This window comes from Patagioenas fasciata, chromosome Z (assembly GCF_037038585.1).
Source record: "Patagioenas fasciata isolate bPatFas1 chromosome Z, bPatFas1.hap1, whole genome shotgun sequence".
Classification (NCBI taxonomy): Eukaryota; Metazoa; Chordata; class Aves; order Columbiformes; family Columbidae; genus Patagioenas; species Patagioenas fasciata.
The window spans coordinates 34,547,554-34,565,629 of record NC_092560.1 but is presented as its reverse complement, the minus strand read 5'-3'; the positions used below and the strand labels follow the sequence as shown (position 1 = coordinate 34,565,629).

The following is an 18,076-nucleotide window of genomic DNA, read 5'->3' as shown; positions in this document are numbered from 1 at the left end:
TATGGTGGGGACCCCAAAGCTGAATGCAGTACTCCAGGTGAGAGCAAAGTAGAACGGGAGAATCACCTCCCTTGACCAGCTGGTCATGCCACTTTTGATGCAGCCCAGGATACAGTTGGCTTTCCGGACTGCAAGAGCACATTGCTGGCTCTTGTCTGATTTTTCATTCACCAGTACTCCCCAGTCTGTATTGATATTGGGGACTGCCCTAACACAGGTGAAGGACCTTGCACTTGGTCTTGTTAAATTTCCATGCAGGTCCACCCTTTAAGCCTGCCAAGGTCTCTCTGGATGGTATCCCTTCCCTCCTGTGAATCAACTGCACCTTTCAGCTTGGTATCATCAGCAAACCTGTTGAAGGTGCACTCAATCCCACTATTTATGTTACTGAGGAAGATACTAAATAGTACTGGCTCCAGTACAGATTGCTGAGGGACACCATTTGTCACTGTTTTTCAGTTGGAGACTCAACTATTGACTAACTCTTCAGATGAAGCCATCCAGCCAATTCTTATCCATGTAACAGTCAATCTATCAAACCCATATCTCTACAGTTCGGTAGGTAACAAATGTCATACTCACCTTGTTATTTTCATTACTAAATATTTCAAATAAAGTAATTGCCAAGTTCAGTCATCACTTAACTAGGGTAAATCCTTAACATTCCCAAATAGGGGAAAAAAACCCCAACAACCACAAACCTAACTCGTAAGATCACCATGGCCACTTTAAAAAGTCTATAAATGGTCACAAGGACTGATGACATATAATTAATCCAAACACACAGAAGATTGCCACAACTGCAGGACTAAGTAATTCCACCCTCTAGGAAATTAACTTTTAACATATAACTAAGGAAGAATATCTCTTCACCTTCTAAAGAGAAGGGGTAGAGTTGTCACCTAAACCACACTGTCACTTTACCTGGCTGAACTTTTGATAGCTTTCTCTCCTAGAGATACTTAAACAAAAACAACCAAACAACTAACTTGCTATATTCTTCAAGGCCTCTCTTCCAACCATTCATTTTATAAACTCTGATGAACTCAATTACTGCACTTGCTGTTTTCTTCAAAGGAAGAATTTGACCACTATCAGTGAAACTACTGCTGTGATAAACCTTCTGTCTTTCTTGCTCAGTAGTTGCATTTAAAAGTCCTACGTCTGATCTTCCAATCTTCATTGTAGAGTGGGCTATGCAGTCTTCTAATGGCAGCTGCTTGCTGCACTCTTTCCTAGTGTGTATGCATAATCAAGAAGCCAGCAGCATGTAATTCCATATCCTCCCCTTCCCCCCACTCCCTCCCCAAACTAGTGAAAGTTATCTAGCCTCAGCCCATCAAATATCATTAGGAGGAAGAACAATGACAGCAAGGAGGTCAGCAGCTGCTTTCCTCAAGAATATCATAGCTGGAGGATGAAAGCCAGCAACACCCAAGCCAAGGCTACAATTATGGCAAGAGCTGAGGAAGACCAAATGTATGAATTATGGGTTGTATTTAAATGACAGTGATAGTACATTAACCAAATGAATACAAGTTAAGGAGTTCTCTGCTAAGATTAAGAAACCTCAGAGAAAAAAAAGACAAAATTGTAACTGTTGTAGAGGGATACTAAAAAAGCAAAAATGGCATCTAAACTATGTCAATTTTAACAATTATTTTGAATGGTGTCAGTTATAGGACAAACTATAAATAATTGAAAATGTGATTCTTCAAGAAAAGTCTATGAATTCTCTTTTTTTTAAAAAAAGAGTCAAAAGAACAAATAGGAAGCAAAATTTTCTTTTCAATGTATTTAAGTAAGGTGTCCTAGCTTAACTTTTCTGGTTTTCATTAAAAAAAAAACACCCAAACAAACAAGAATTCATCCACACAATCACCCTTTTAAGCTTCACACCATGACACTTCAAATAAGTGCTGTACTTTCACTGTCAGCACATGTCACATTGAAGTCATTTGGTAATATTATTCTAAGAGTTGCCTTAAAAACCTAGCATCTGAATTCTTTGAACCTGGGCACAGTGCCCAGCTAATGCTTAGAAGTCAGCAAGGCTGAAGTTAAGTACCAGGTCAAAGCCTGATCTCCTCTTAAAATTTTACTCCCACACACATTCTGCTAGACCCAAGAGGAAGGATGATTCAGTTGACAGAATAAAACTCACTGAAGCAAGTGTTTAAGACTTTGTACCAGGTCTCTCCTTGGAAACCATTTATGAAAAATATTTACCTAAGTTACCTCAGAAATCAGGAGACATTTCAAATGAGAGAGAGTAAATTAACATTAATGTAACCTAATAACAGGCAAACAGAGTTTCAAAAGTTTCCAAAGGGTTTTAGAGAAATTTTCCAGTATCAGTTGCTTCAGATCTCAGTGAATTGGATGAGTATTTGAAAGGACCATAATGGACTATTGCTTGGTTATTTTAAAAGTTAACTGAGCTTACTCACATACACATGACAGTTTTAAGATTTTTTCAGAAAAGCATCAATCTGCAAAGGTCAGTGACAGAAAATATGCTGCATCACGTGTCTACAAAGTCCTTCCTCCCAGAGGTCACTGACTAATGAGCTTTGCTGCATCATGAAATAGAAGGGCACTTACCCTCCACTGAAAAACATGAACTAAATTCATAACAGAAAAAAAGACTAAATATACAAAACAATTTACATTTAATTAAGTTTAACTAAGAAGCAAATAATTGAACAGAAGAATGAAAAACATACATCTGTTACCTTTTCACCCCCAAAATGCTGGTCCTTTCAGTTTATTAGCTCCTATACCATAAGTAAATGTTCTTTTAAGAAAGAAATGGTAACATCGTTATAAAAACATTAACATACATAGAAAAAATAGATAAAATCTACAGTCAGAACACTGTTTACCCACTAAAACCAAACAAAATCACCCAAAAAAACCCACTTCACCTGCATCAGCTCTGGACCGTTGACCTGGTGATTTTCCAAATGGGGTCTTCATTCATCTGTGTTTAAGTGAGCAGCAAAGCTGCTGGACTAGGGTGAAAATCCAGTTCTTCCCAACTCCCAGGATATCTTCTTACTCTTGGAATAAGACAGCCACTTATTAATCCACCATTCAATCATGAATTTGTCCTTCCTCAAATGTACAAGATGCACTTTCAATTACAGTACTCTGAAAAACAAAATACGTCAAGTATAAATAGTTTGATTTGAGACTTGGTTAAGATAAAAATATTTTGTTTCATTTTAATGCTTGTTTTCATACTCAACAAGAAGTTGCTTTGTATTCCATTACTTTGAAAACACACAGTGCACAGAGGGCATATAAGAGTACAGCAAAACAAATACTAGAGCTGCTACTTCTCCCTCATATTCAGAGACATGTTCTGTATCACATCAAATACAACAAAACAGAGAAAAGAAAGCTTCTTAAAAACCATTGAATAGCACAGGGAAGAATGATAGTAAAATAACTTTGCTTCATGGAGGTTTAAAAAAAGAAGTTTGTTGAATAAATCCAACAAGTAAAATGTAGCAAAACACTGATTCTCCTGCAATGACTACTCAAGCCACCGATTTGCTCAGTAAGTCAATGGTTCATAGAAGATCTGCAGAAGTTTTTGGTGATTCCCTATAGCTAAACTCATCAGATTCCTAAAACATTCAGTCATCACATTCCCCTAGATGAGGGAGGTAAGTGACAACAACTTCTTGAAGTTCTTTTTAGGATTTAATTACAGAAACTTGTGATCACCCAAAAATTTGAAGAATTACAGGTGAATTTATTTCTGACTAACATTTTCGGGCAGGAAACATCTGGATTAACCCATTAATTAGCACTGCACACAGCTAAAATAAGTGAGGTCAGATGAACCATTTAATATCATTTCCATAAAGAAATGTCATTGCTGTAATAATGTTTTCTGTAATCTGTTAATAAGTGCTGGTCTATCCTCTTTTACTTCAGTTTTGGAACCTGCTGCCAATTTTCTTACAGGGTTAAAAACAGAAATGCCCCTAACTAGTGACCCAGCTGAGGAAAAAAAGAGCATCCCTTATGTTTCTGGCTCACTGAATAAGGGAATATACATGCCTTGATGTTTGGTAAAACTGTTACACAGAAAAATGCATTTACATCTAACACTTGCCAATTCTATGCAATTACAGCCATTGACTTCTAGGAACATTAGAGCAACACAAATGAATACTTCTAGGAAAAAACAGTAATAGGGAGATATTCAGTAATTTGCAGTTTTTAGAAAGATCCATACTATGTTTGGAAGAGTCAACTTTGATAACCACAGTTAGGAATTTGTAAGAATGTGTGAAATTAGTTAAAAATTTGTTTACAGGAACTTAGTTTTTCTACATTTCATCTCTTCAATCTCTACCAGAAATCTATACTGAATGATACCAGGGCAACAACAGTCAAATTTTCAAAAGCACTTTACAATGCAATAGGAAACAATTAGCTTTTTTAACTACCTTACTAGAGAACACAGCATAAGGATTGTTTTTTCTACTAAACTAAAAAATATTTTACTACAGATTAACATACATTAGCACAGAAGGACCACTGATTGCAAAACCAAACTCTGAATTCAAAGCACTCCTGTGACTGTATTGGGTCTCACAGGCATTCCATTAGCTTACAAGAGATCAATTTTTTTCCTCCATGGGAGATATTAGTAGTGAATCAACTGCAGTACAGTATTATATTTTTCTACTGAAAAAGCCACTACCAACAACCCTCCCCAAATCCCATAAACCAGACAACCCCACTGTCACAAAACCACAAACTTTGAAAAACCTCCAGATTTAGAAACTAACATATACTTTGTAGTCAGCCATTGACCTGTAATTCAAGAAACTGTAAATATTTCTTAACACCTGTATGTATTATACAGTTTCCCCCTGGCCCATGATGAAAACAAAGTACTATACAGATATTTTAATTTCACTGGTTAAGTAGTTATTTTCATAACAATAACTAGAACACGACAAAAGTTGAGTTTTTCTACCAGCAAAATGTTATTTTCTTTATGGTATGTCCCCAGTTATTACTGTGCCATGAATCTGAAGTCATACCTCCAAAAATGAAAATCGCTTCCTAATCCTTTTAAAGTCACAATTCATTTGCTAGTACTTAATGAAGTGTTTCACTGTGCTCTCTGAACCTAAGGACACAAGTCTATTGAAGTCAAAACCTGACTCAGCAGTTCAAAGTAATTTTATAGCAACTAAAGTAGTTACTGCCACTAATTCAAACCCTCACTGAAGATATTCACTGAAAGCAAATGAAAATTGTTTTCCTAAAACTAGTATTCTGAACTTAGTTTACATTTCAGTTTCACACTGACAGTTCTGGAGATACTAATGAGGTACGCAACCTGATTTTTTGAAAATAAACTGATGCTCCAAGAACATCTTGATTTCTAAAGTATATGTAACTAAACCTCACTTACTTGATTACAAATAAACAAAAGCCCATAAAATTTAGGATTCTTAAATACGATGAATGTCAAAACACCATGTCTAATGCCATCATGGAACCATCTTAAATTCTTAATATGGAAAATCATCAAGAAAAAAGCTAACTCACAAAATGCAAAAACTTCTGTTACAAAATTTTGTTACAAGTCTTGAAGAATGTCATGTTCCACACAAAAGCAGAAAAGAAGTTTTCAGCATGCTTGATGTACTCAGTAGCAACAAGCTTTACTGCTAAGGAAGAGCAGAAACTCCTTGTTTGCGTGCATGTAAGATGACATACAAACCAACCAAATCTTCAGGGTAATTCTGTTGACAGCAGCAGATACGGTAAAAACAACACAAGCAGCTTTTTTGGATCCAAACTGACACATCCAAAACAACTTATCCTAGTCTTCAAAGACTACCACTAACTTTCAGAACAGAAGCACCACTGCCCACCAGTCAGGCACCAATGCCTCCAACACATGACAGCACAGGTCCCAGCAGTGCAGTTGCAGGTTTCACTTAAAAGACAGGCGTTCTGACTTATCAGCTAATTTTTTTTCCCCAAACCTTACTAGATCAAGGCACACTTACCAAAACAAAAACAACAAAAAAATCCCTAACCAAACCAAACTTGAAACTGCATGATTACTTTGTCTGACAGTGTTCTAATTATTGTGGAGTGTTTCACAGAAGGTCAAGCGTTAGACTAAAAATGCAAGCCAATAATATCAGGTTCAACAACAATAATATGATCATACTATCAGAGTAAAGAGGAAGACAAGGCAGTGTTAAAAGTTTTTTACAGTATAAAGGCAAAAGGAGGAAAAAACAGCATGCATACAGACTAGTTTTCTCTGTAAATGAGCTTAACCCCCTCTATAAACTTGGATGTTTAGAAACATTAAAATGCTTTCAGACGAGCTTTTAAATTCATGAAAATAAACACAACCATCTCAAACAAATCTGTAGCTTGACTTTCAGTTAACTATTATTCTTGTTTTTCCACCAAATCATATGGATTTCACTGCAACACACAGCACCCTGTTTGCTGCACCCTAGTTAAAGTTTCACCACTTTACTATCCATGGAAGAGGGATGTTAGTAGTGCAAAAACACAGAAGTGATAATTAAAGCTAATGGCACCAAACCCACAAAGTTAAGTGCTTCACTCCTAAATAGCATGTCTACATTTTACCATCATGAACAGAGAGAAATCAGAACACTTGCTGATGCACTGTTTCTGGAGTAAAAGCCTGGAAGGAGAGGGAAGGTAATAGCATATGTTGCTCTTAAATAGCAGACCACAATTTCAGATCATACGCCTCCTGATGTTAACGACAGGCTCGTGCCTTCTCAGGAGTCGTTTTTGTGTTGCCAGAGCTACCCATCAGACAGCCTTCTGGCACCACCTGCCGGACTCCAACATTTCCACTTCAATAGCCAAAACATTTCTGTTGTGCGAAACTCCTCCACTCTAAGTCTTCGCTGGTTCAGTGGAGGACCAGACTGTCGCAAGCTGCAAGACTGTTTTGTGGAAGGAATCACTTAGAAATTAAATGCATCAGCTGAAGAGACTCCTTTGCAAGTGTTATTCTGACTTCTATAACACAGTACATAACTGCTGGTACATGTATGAGTTGAAGTAGTACCATGGTTTCAGTACTAAGCTGGATGAAATGTGTGTCTCTAAGTCTTACCATACAAATAGAAAGGATCATCTTACACAAGTCCTCTGAACCTTCCTCCCCAAAAGGAAAGTCTCAATGTTAAAATACCTCCCACAGAACAGGGTGAATAAAAATACACAGCTGCTTTTAGTTTGTGTTACTTTTTTTTATTCTTCCATAAGAAAAAACTTTTCTGTGGTGTTAGAACTCAGCCATTCAAGTTCCAAATTGGTTCTGAAGTATCCTACAGGTTCACCCAGCATACTGGTTACGGAGAACTTATCCCTAGGATTTTGTGTGGGTAGTAACATCTGATGTCTGAGAAGAAATATCGTTACATAAACTCTGAACACAAATTATTTACAGCTAACAACCATGAAGAGCAATTCATTTCAACTATGGATTTATGAGCTGAAAGACACCAGATCAAGTATTACTATTCCTTCCCTATGACAACCTCTGCAGTTTTTCTACTACCTATAGATGTGTTATTTGTCTGCAATCGTACAGAAACAATCAGCACTGGCATAAAACTGTGTGTGTATATATAGATATATACACATATACATACATGCAAACACACACAAATACACATCTATTTGGTTTGGTGAGGCTTCAAGCTACCTGATGTAGTGAAAGATGTCCCTACCTGTGACGGGGTGGTGGGTTGGAGTAGATTATCTTTAAAGGTCCCTTTCAACAAAACCACTCTGATTCTACAATATATATATAAAACCAAACAAAAATCACAAATAAAATTAAGCTACCTTCACACTATAATGCTATAGTGATACAAATGCAGACTATTCAGCAGAAGATTAAAAGAATCTGAAATTTGTACAAACCACCTCTTCTTAAAAGTGTCTACTCAAGTGTCTTTCATTGAAAATGAGACAACAAATACTCTAAAGTTTCTGCTAAAGAGGACACAGCGTATGTGTACACAACGAATTCCAGGGATCAGACTATGATACTTACGATTATTCTGGAACCAGATAAAAATAAATATTTTAGCCTTTCAGGATACTCCTTTATTTTAACTGTGTTAACAACATATAATGCAAGAGACAGCACACTGCAGCTTTCATTTATAATTATTTATTAAAACATTTTAGCATAAACAAATAGAAAGACTATTTACCATTAACATAGAGAAACAAAAAAGGTTTGCTGATAAGAACTTCATATTATAACATAATGCCAGGGAGGCTAACATAACTTACGAATCCTAAAAAAACCTGAGAACACTATACTAGAAGAACAACTATCAATAGTAATATTACTTTGAAGAATTATCTCAATCGTTCAGAATTAGGTAGCTTTACAACGTAGACTCATCTTTCAGATGTCTTATCTCAGGCAATAGTTTGAACATGTTTTATCTAAACCATCTTTGAGCACATGCTCTACCACAGCACTGCTAAATTTAGAAACAGTATTTCAGATGAAATAGGTGGGGGGTTAATTAACTTTTTTAACTTGAAGCATTAGTATAGTTTTACAAAAAAAACTGCAAATGGTATCTCTCAAAGACTCCATTCAAAATTTTTACACACTAAAAAGAAGGAACAACAGCAAGAGAGAAACCCTGAAAGTATTAGCTTCCAATGTTTTCTATCCGTGCTCGTTTTTTTCTCTCTTGAATTGACAAAATGTAGCTGTCACTGAGACAACAATGCAGTTTGTTCTCTATTTCCACTGTATTTTTCTCATGACATACATCATTAAGGCAGTCTATCTCACTTAATTTGATTTAGCACTTAAGAACTCATTATTTTGCAAATAAACTCTGGTAGTGTGAAATTCAGTCACTTTCTAAAGGCAGCACTAAGAATTCATCACTACTGTAAAACAGTATTTTAAACAAACTTATCTTTTTTTACTCTCAGGGACTTAATGACCACCCTCCCAGCATCAGAACACCATCTTGCCTGACTAATTTTCAGAACTCCCACTCCGCAGTTCTAAATTGTAGTAAATGCAACAGCAAAGGCAGCAGGAGAGCGCAGGATTCTCAGTCCCCATGTCAGGATGCACCTATTTCTGATTTTAAAAAAACTTCACAGGTTAAATGCTAAAAATGTTACTTCCTTCAAAACTTCATAATTTTTAGTCTTGTTTGCATTACCCTTAAGCTTACATAAACAGTTACTGTGGAAGATGTAAGGTATACAATTGTGTTCTTGTCTGCATTACAGGACCCGTCCATCAACAGCCTGGAACATGAATACACACACACACACACGCTTTCTACAGAAAAACACCAAACAAAAAACCCAGCAAAACCAAACCAACAACATACACACACACACACAAAAAAAAAAAAACGAAACCAAAACCAAAACCACCACACAAACAAACAAACAAACAAACAAAACAAAACAAAACACAACACAACACAACACAGAGGAATCACATTTGACACTACCATCCTGGACAGCTTTCTTATTTGTTGAACCTTTCATGTGGATAATAGTATTTTCAGTGCATTTGAACACAAGACTCAATATTGTAAGTGTGAACTAATACACACCACAGTAGAAATGTTATTTACCTTCTGGGTTATGAAGCCTCAGGTTGCAGTAGTCTAGTTTTTCTATTTATGCTTCAGTGGGGCAGGAAAAAAGCTCTTAGAGTAAGCTGTCCAAAGACTCTTAGCAAATGAAAGCAGAAGTTGAAACCTGATCACAGTATCACAGTATGTTTGGGATTGGAAGGGACCTCAAAAGATCATCTAGTCCAATCCCCCTGCTGGAGCAGGAACGCCTAGGTGAGGTCACACAGGAATGTGTCCAGGCGGGCTTTGAATGTCTCCAGGGAAGGAGACTCCACAACCTCCCTGGGCAGCCTGTTCCAGTGCTCTGTCACCCTCACTGAGAAGAAGTTCTTTCTCAAATTTAAGTGGAACCTCTTATGTTCCACCTTGATCTCATTGCCCCTTGTCCTATCATTGTTTGCCACTGAGAAGAGCCTGACTCTGTCCTCGTGGCACTCACCCTTTATATATTTATAAACATTAATAAGGTCACCCCTCAGTCTCCTCTTCTCCAAACTAAAGAGCCCCAGCTCCCTCAGCCTTTCTTCATAAGGGAGGTGATCCATCAGAGACCTGAAAGAATCTTCTACAGTCTCTTATAAAAGTTCAGTAGGAATCTCAACATAACCTGTAAGAAGTCCCATTATTAACTCATAGAATCATAGAAATGTCCTGAGTTGGGAGGGATCCACAAGGATCATCGAGTTCAACTCCTGTCCCTGCACATGACAACCCCACAGTTCACACCATGTGTCTGAGGGTGTTGTCCACTCTCTTCTTGAACACTATCAGGCTTGGGGCCGTGACACCTCCCTGGGAGCCTGTTCCAGTGCTCCACCACCCTCTGGGTGAAGAACCTTTTCCTAATGTCCAACCTAAACTTCCCCTGGCACATCTTCCTGACATTGCCTTGGGTTCTGTCACTGGTCACTAAAGAGAAGAGATCAGGGCCTGCTCCTTCTCCTCCCATTGTGAGGAAGCCGTAGCCACCACGAGGTTTCCCCTCAGTCTCCTCCAGGCTGAACAAACCACATGACTTTAGTCACTCCTCATATGGCTTTCCCTTTAAGCCCTTCACCAACTTTGTAGCCCTCTTCTGGACACTCTCCAGTAGCTTTATGTCCTTTTTATACTGTGTTGTCCAGAACTGCACACAGTGCTCCAGGTGAGGCCACAGCAGTGCAGAGCAGAGTGGGACAATCACTCCCCTTGCCCGGCTGGCAATGCTGTGCTTGATGCACCCAGGACATGGTTGTCCTCTTGGCTGCCAGGGCACACTGTTGCTTTATGTGCAACTTGCCCTCTACCAGAACCCTCAGATCCCTCTCCATGGAGCTGCTCTCCAGCATCTCATCCCCCAGTATGTATGTACAGTTAGAGTTGCCATGTCCCAGGTGCAAAATCTGGCACTTGGCCTTGTTGAACCTCATGCAGTCTCCTATACATGTCCAAGTAGTGCAAGAAGTCACTGTGTAGAAAGCTTTAATGGTAATGAAACCCTACTCTAGAAGTCTACTGAGCTGGGACCAATGCATAATAAGTCTTCCCAAGCAGAGTTTTCTTTTCAAGCATGAAATTAAGATCATACAATAAAGGACTAAAGATAGAATTGATCTGAAGTTTAAAAATACTTAACTCATTAACAGCTAAAGCAAGCCACATCTATGTTCTTGTTGACTTCACAAGTGGTCAGAGGACTACTTCTAGAAAGCACCATAACTAGATGTTAAGAAGGAAGTCCTACATAGAATTAGCAGGATGACACCCAGCAGTTATGAAATTGAACATCTCTGCCACTTAACACAGTAAAATCCATAAACCTTTTCAGAGGCTGGATATCATGCCTGTGTTATCAACACTTCATGCAGCAGCAAAATATAATTGCCAAATAATTAAGAGTGACAATTTTAACACAGATCAAAACTGGTTTGTAATTAATTGTTGTCAGAGGATGTATGGAAGCAACTAAAAAAGCTAAGGTCTTCTTAGAATTATACCTTGCAAGACAGGTCAAGGACAAGCGAAAGAGCTTCTTCAAATACATGGCAGATAAAACTAACACTAGAGGCAATGGAGGCCCACAGATGAAGGAGGTGGGTGCCATGGTGACAGAAGATACAGAGAAGGCAAAGTTACTGAATGCCGCCTTTTGTTTCTGTCTACACTGCTGGAGGCTGTCCTGGGGAGCCCCATACTCCTGAGGTCCCAGAGGAAGTCAAGAAAATGGAGGAGTTTGCCTCAGTTGATGAGGACTGGGTTAAGGAGCAATCAGGCAATCTGGACATATATAAAGCCATGGGTCCAGATGGGATGCACCCACAGGTGCTGAGGGAGCTGGTTGAGGTCATTGATAGGCCACTCTCCATCACTGTTGGTACGTCTTGGGAAACAACAGAGGTGCCCGAGGATTGGAGAAAAGCAAATGTCTCTCCAGTCTTCAAAAAGGGCAAGAAGGGTAACTATAGACCAGTCAGCATCACCTCCATCCCTGGGAAAGTGATGGAACAATTTATCCTTGGTGCCATCTCAAAGCATATCAAGGATAAGAGGGTCATTAGGGGCAGCCAGCATGGCTTCACCGAGGGGAAGTCATGCTTTACCAACCTCATAGACTTTTATGAGGACATAACCAGGTGGATAGATGATGGCACAGCAGTGGATGTGGTCTACCTTGACTTCAGTAAAGCATCTGACACAGTCTCCCACAGCATCCTTGCTATTAAACTGAGGGAGTGCGGTCTGGAAGACTGGATAGTGAGGCGGACTCTGTGAACGGGCTGAAGGGAAGAAGCCAGAGAGTTGTGGTCAGCGTGGCAGAGTGCAGTTGGAGGCCTGTATCTAGTGGAGTCCCTCAAGGGTTAGTACTGGGACCAGTACTATTCAATATATTCATCACTGACTTGGATGAGGGAATAGAGTGCACTGTCAGCAAGTTTGCTGACAACACCAAGCTGGAAGGAGTGGCTGACACACCAGAAGGCTGTGCTGCCATCCAGTGGGACCTGGACAGGCTGGAGGGTTGGGCGGGGAAAAATTTAATGAAATATAACAAGGGAAAGTGTAGAGTCTTGTATCTGGGCAGGAACAACCCCAGGTTCCAGTATAAGTTGGGGAATGACCTGTTGGGCAGCAGTGTAGGGAAAAGGGACAGCAGGATGACCATGAGCCAGCACTGTGCCCTTGTGGCCAGGAAGGCCAATGGCATCCTGGGGTGTATTAGAGGGGGGGTGGTTAGTAGGTCGAGAGAGGTTCTCCTTCCCCTCTACTCTGCCCTGGTGAGACCACACCTGGAATATTGTTTCCAGTTCTGGGCCCCTCAGTTCAAGGAGGACAGGGAACTGCCGGAGAGAGTGCAGAGCAATGAAGACCATTAAGGGAGTGAAGTATGTCTCTTATGAGGAAAGGTTGAGGGAGCTGGATCTCTTTAGCTTGGAGACTGAGTGGCCACCTCATTAATATTCATAAATATGTAAAGAGTGAGTGTCACAAGGATGGAGCCAGGCTCTTCTCGGTGAAACCCAATGGTAAGACAAGGGGTAATGGGTATAAACTGCAACACAGGATGTTATGTTTAAATATGAGAAGAAACGTCTTCTCAGTGAGGGTGCCAGAACACTGGAACAGGCTGCCCAGGGAGGTTGTGGAGTCTCCTACTCTGGAGACATTCAAAACCCGCCTGGACACATCTAGGTGTTCCTGCTCCGGCAAGGGGATTGAATTAGAGAATCTTATGAGGTCCCTTCCAATCCCTAACATTCTGTGATTCTGTGTAATTCCGTATGTTTTGTAACTAAACTTCATCACTTGTGTCATACTGGAATCACTTTATACATTCAAAATTGCCAAAAACTATGACGTCCAATTCTTTTAAGAGACTAAGAGCTGTTAAGCAAAAGGGAAAGCGGCCGCAAGAATCCAAATACATATATTTTTCATCAATAAAATCTGATGGAGAAGCTTGCTTCACAACATGTTGAAACTATAAGACAGTTTTCCTTTGATCTTACTTCACCAGGTTCTGGGCTACTAAGATCACTGTAAAACACAGCCCGTGATCAAACTACAGACTGCAATATGAACTGTTGTAAGCCAAGCTGTTGAAGCTCCAAGATAACAATGTAATATTTTTATTAGATTTCATATTTGAGTAGTTAAAAAAACTTTAAAAATCTGCAAACTAACCACAAAGTTAAGAAGCAGCATTCAATACAGTGCATTCTTAAAACTACCTAAAACATTTGAACCTTATCTAAAAATTACGTTTAAGAGAACTCAAATTCAGAAATCAAACCCTGGAAATAAAAACGTTAAAGTTTTTTTTTTTTTTTTGCATGTAGACACTGCTTGGTAAGTTCAAAAAAAAAAAAAAAAAAGTCCTAAATAATTTTAACCTTTTTTTTTAAAAAACACTTTTATTCTACACAACTCTAAGAAAATTTGCTCTTTAAAGCATGTAAGCCATTATTCATATTTTTTTTCTAGTAGGACCCTTGCAACTTGCCACAACACATTCCTATTTGATAAGAGCTACGCAAATATTAAACTCATGCACCCATTACATTCGATTCACTCTAACCACATACGACTTTCTTCATAAAAATACAATTAATTCTTTCCACGTTCTTAAGAGCTCTGCTCTTCTCACATTTCTCAACATTTTAAGTACATGAATAATAACTGGTTTAGAGTTGAGCCTTAGGGAGTACACAACACAAGTGACTATTGATGCTGTCTATGTTCAAGCACCTCTATTGAGGGTATCAGGTTAAGAAGTCTGCGCCAGGGTCAGCACCTCTGGCTCTGCCCACACACACTGCACATCAGTTACCTCTCCAGACTGGTTAGTTGACTTTACCTGTGAAATCCACCTGTCATTGATAGTTTCTAAAGCTATATGCCACTCCGGAATATTGAATTCAATCCAACCAAGAAGTCTTTCACTTCTTTCTAAACTGCATCATCCTTTCCTGACTTCAGCTTCCAGTCTTCCTCACATTTACATAAGTAATTTTAAATTTTACCCTGGCTTTAGAAAAAAATATCCTACAGTCATCTGACACGGACCACTTCAATCAGCTGCCCAACTTTTTATACGTAGCTCCTCATACCAATACTCTCTTGGGATCGCTGCAGCATTTTTTCTGTCTTAGTCTGTTTGCAAGACAAGCTGCAGTACCTGCTTCTATGTGGTTTCTGTTTTTTCATTGAGGGCTACTTGTCACAAATAACTTTTAGCCATCACCTCTGAAAAATTCTGCATTTCAGTCAGTAACAAAACCATTACAAAAAACACAGAGGACAACACAATAAAACATAAGTCTCACTGGTTGCCTTCAGCAGGACAACAAATTGCACACTACTGAATTATGGTTGCAATCCTATCCAGCCCACACAATGCTGGGCAGTAAGAAAACTTATTCGGGAACTTAAAGAGCTCTGCTGCCAAATGCCATTGGGCCTCTGCTAAGTATGCATGAACAGGAATTGCCCAGTGCTTATTTCTTCAGAGTTGAAGTTTTTCATTAGCAGTTCACTAGCTACTATTAGTAAAAAGACACTATGTCCTTCCTCCTTAGTTTCACCTCTCTGATCTGAAGGTTAAAGTATTGCATCAAGAAGGTTACAGTTTCTTTCTGTGGAAAAAAAAAGCTTTTTTCCTAGGTACATCATCATGAAGACAATTAAGGAATTTTGATTGAAGTTTCAATAAAAGTTCACTTTAAAGAACTTAAATCACACATCCAGAATAAGAGGTGCAAGTGTTAACCGCCAGTCTTGGGCAGCCAAAAGCAATTGCAAACAAGGCTTTCCAAATTGGAACATTAAGTAGATATCAGCACAAACAGAACCATGGGCAGACTCACAGCACCACAGTCCCCCCCATACCACAGGATCCTTACATGCCTTCTTCAGAAGCATTCCCCAACCACACTATCATTCCACAGTCCCAAATGCAAAAAATGAACCCATTTTTAATTTCTTAGGGAACAGATTCCCTAACAAATCCCTAATCTTACACCAATGTATTTTAATGGATATTTGACAAGTCATAATTAATTTTCAGTTAAGTATTCAATAGCTTTAACCAGCCAACACTAAAACACAGGGCACATGAAAGCAAGAAGACTGCAGTTTCTCAGTTTAAAAGATAAAACATTTTTAAAATATTATTTAAAATATCAGTTAAACTATTCAAACTACTGCCTTTGTACTTCAAATGAGAGCAGTATTTTTCATTACGACACATAAAACTCAACAGCTCATACAGTTCATCTTATATTACTAGCCACAACTTTATGAACAAAAGAGGTGGCACAGGATTTTGAAGTGTTCTTCAAATTTCCTCCCAATTCAAAGTAAGTTAATTTTATCAAATTCTGCAAATCAACCTAAATTAGTTAATAACAATAAGAAGCGAAGTCCTGCCTGTCAAACACCTTACTAGCTCTAACTTCACCAGCCTTTCTCCCTTGATTAGCGAATATGCAATGCAAAATAGTTAATTTCCCTCACTGTTCAGCAGCAAACACTTAGGAAGACAGCTAATGAAAACAAGCACTGGATTTCAAGCATGTGTATTCGTGCATACACAACTACGTACAGCAAGAGAAAGAACTACACTAGTTAATTCAAGTGACATCTTCGCCTTCTGGGCTTAAAAGGTGGAACAGCTCTAAACCCAGAAAGAACATTACCAGTGTGGTGGTTGCAGTTGTCCCATGGCCATCTGGCTACCAGGGCCAGTCAGGCATGTTGGGGAGAAGAAATCCCATTGTGCAAGTGCAGCAAGTGGGAACCCTGAGGCACCCCCCTCTGTGCTCCTGGAGCTCCTGCCATGTGGGGAGAGACCCCCATTCCACCCATCACTCCTGACAGCCCCACGTACCTGCACCTCCCTTGATACCTGTACAATCTGAAAGTTTATGACATAGACATGGTGGAAAGCACCAGAGTATTACCTCATATTAAGTGTGTCTGGAGTGGTAAAATACCTACCAAAGTCAGTGATCTCGCAACCCTGTGAGGGGCCTGTTGAGCTCTGTGGGGGGCAGTGGCTGCTGCTCCACATCCCCTGAGGTGAGACTGCCCCAGTCACCTCAGGAGTCGACACCACGAAGCCCTGGGCAAAGATCGGTTTCTTGAGACTCAATGGTCACACGTTGAAAATGCTGACACATTATAAGCGAGTACTTCACTAATCTCAAAAGGGAAATTTTGGGCATCACTTATACCTCCACATATGTTGAAGTATCAATGGATTAATGCACACACCTGTGTGTATGTTACAGATCTGCATGTACGTGTTTTTACCCATATATCTGTGTTCATGTGTATGTGACCTGATTTATCTCTGTAAATTTAGTGTGACCCTTGTCATTCTTGAATCTGTAATCAAGTAGCTGTATTGGTTATAGCAAATCCCACTGAACTGTTTTAAATCACTACTAATTGTCAACACTAAGTTTTGTTACAAATCATCTATTAAACTTGTGATGTACCTCAATAAATTTCAAATTGCTGTTACATCAAACCTGTGTAAAACATCCACCCACAACATACAGCTGAACACAAAACACTACTATAACGTATGACAGATAAGCACTTTGCATACATTAAATAAATGACAGTCTTGAGGTATACAGCAACATTCCTAAAGAAACAGAAAAAAATTTCCCATTTTATTGTTAAAGTTATTGCAAAATAACTAAGACTATCAGTTGTAGACCTACAACTGTTCTATGCACACAGGGGACACAGTTTCCCTTCTAAAGGAGACAATCACATAATATTGTGCTATTATTCATTGCTCTGGCGATATGTAAGTATATGACTGCTAACTACACAGGAGCTTCTTCCTTGTTTTCTGCAGCTAAAGAAGTTTTCAGAGCAGGAACACTTGTCATTTATAGTTTGCTTATTTCAATAGTATCTTTGATCACAATTACGACATGACTTCATCTACCCTACATAGCATGCAACCTGTGACAACAAAACCTACTGGCATTAGAAATGCTTCAGGAATTGTCAATATCCTTTTAGAGGCCAAATATTCCAGCTGTGAACAATGCACTGACCACTTGGATTAATTTTTCCGCAACTCAGCATCTCCCTCTCATGCTATTGTAGGATCTAAGTACTGCAAAATCCATCTTGAGCTTCTCCACAAATCCAACTCTTTCTAGAGGGCCATCAGAAGCCCTTGTGGAAGGTGGGCTTTTAATTCTGAGTAGGAAATGAGTAACTCCAAAACTGAGGGAGATAAAGATGTCTATGTCAAGAGCCTCAGACATGCTCTCTCAGTGTACAGAATTTTATGTTTCTGCTAAATTAAAATCAGAAACAAGGAAGTAGCTCAGGCAGTCACTTTAAGATAATCATCAGCCTCTGAACAGTTCAGAAATCTTTTATCAGTC

General features: G+C 39.0%; 1 protein-coding gene across 4 annotated transcripts in view; it reads right to left on the bottom strand.

Moving 5' to 3' along the window:
• SPIN1 (spindlin 1) overlaps window positions 1-18,076 on the bottom strand; it is a 61,709-nt gene that overhangs the window by 28,207 nt on the left and 15,426 nt on the right. For all 4 annotated transcript variants that reach the window (XM_065860286.2, XM_065860285.2, XM_065860283.2 and 1 more), the window contains exon 2: window positions 2,928-3,153. In XM_065860286.2, the coding sequence (XP_065716358.1) occupies window positions 2,928-2,979 (52 nt within the window). In that variant the 5' untranslated portion in view covers window positions 2,980-3,153. The remainder of the gene's footprint in view (window positions 1-2,927; window positions 3,154-18,076) is intronic.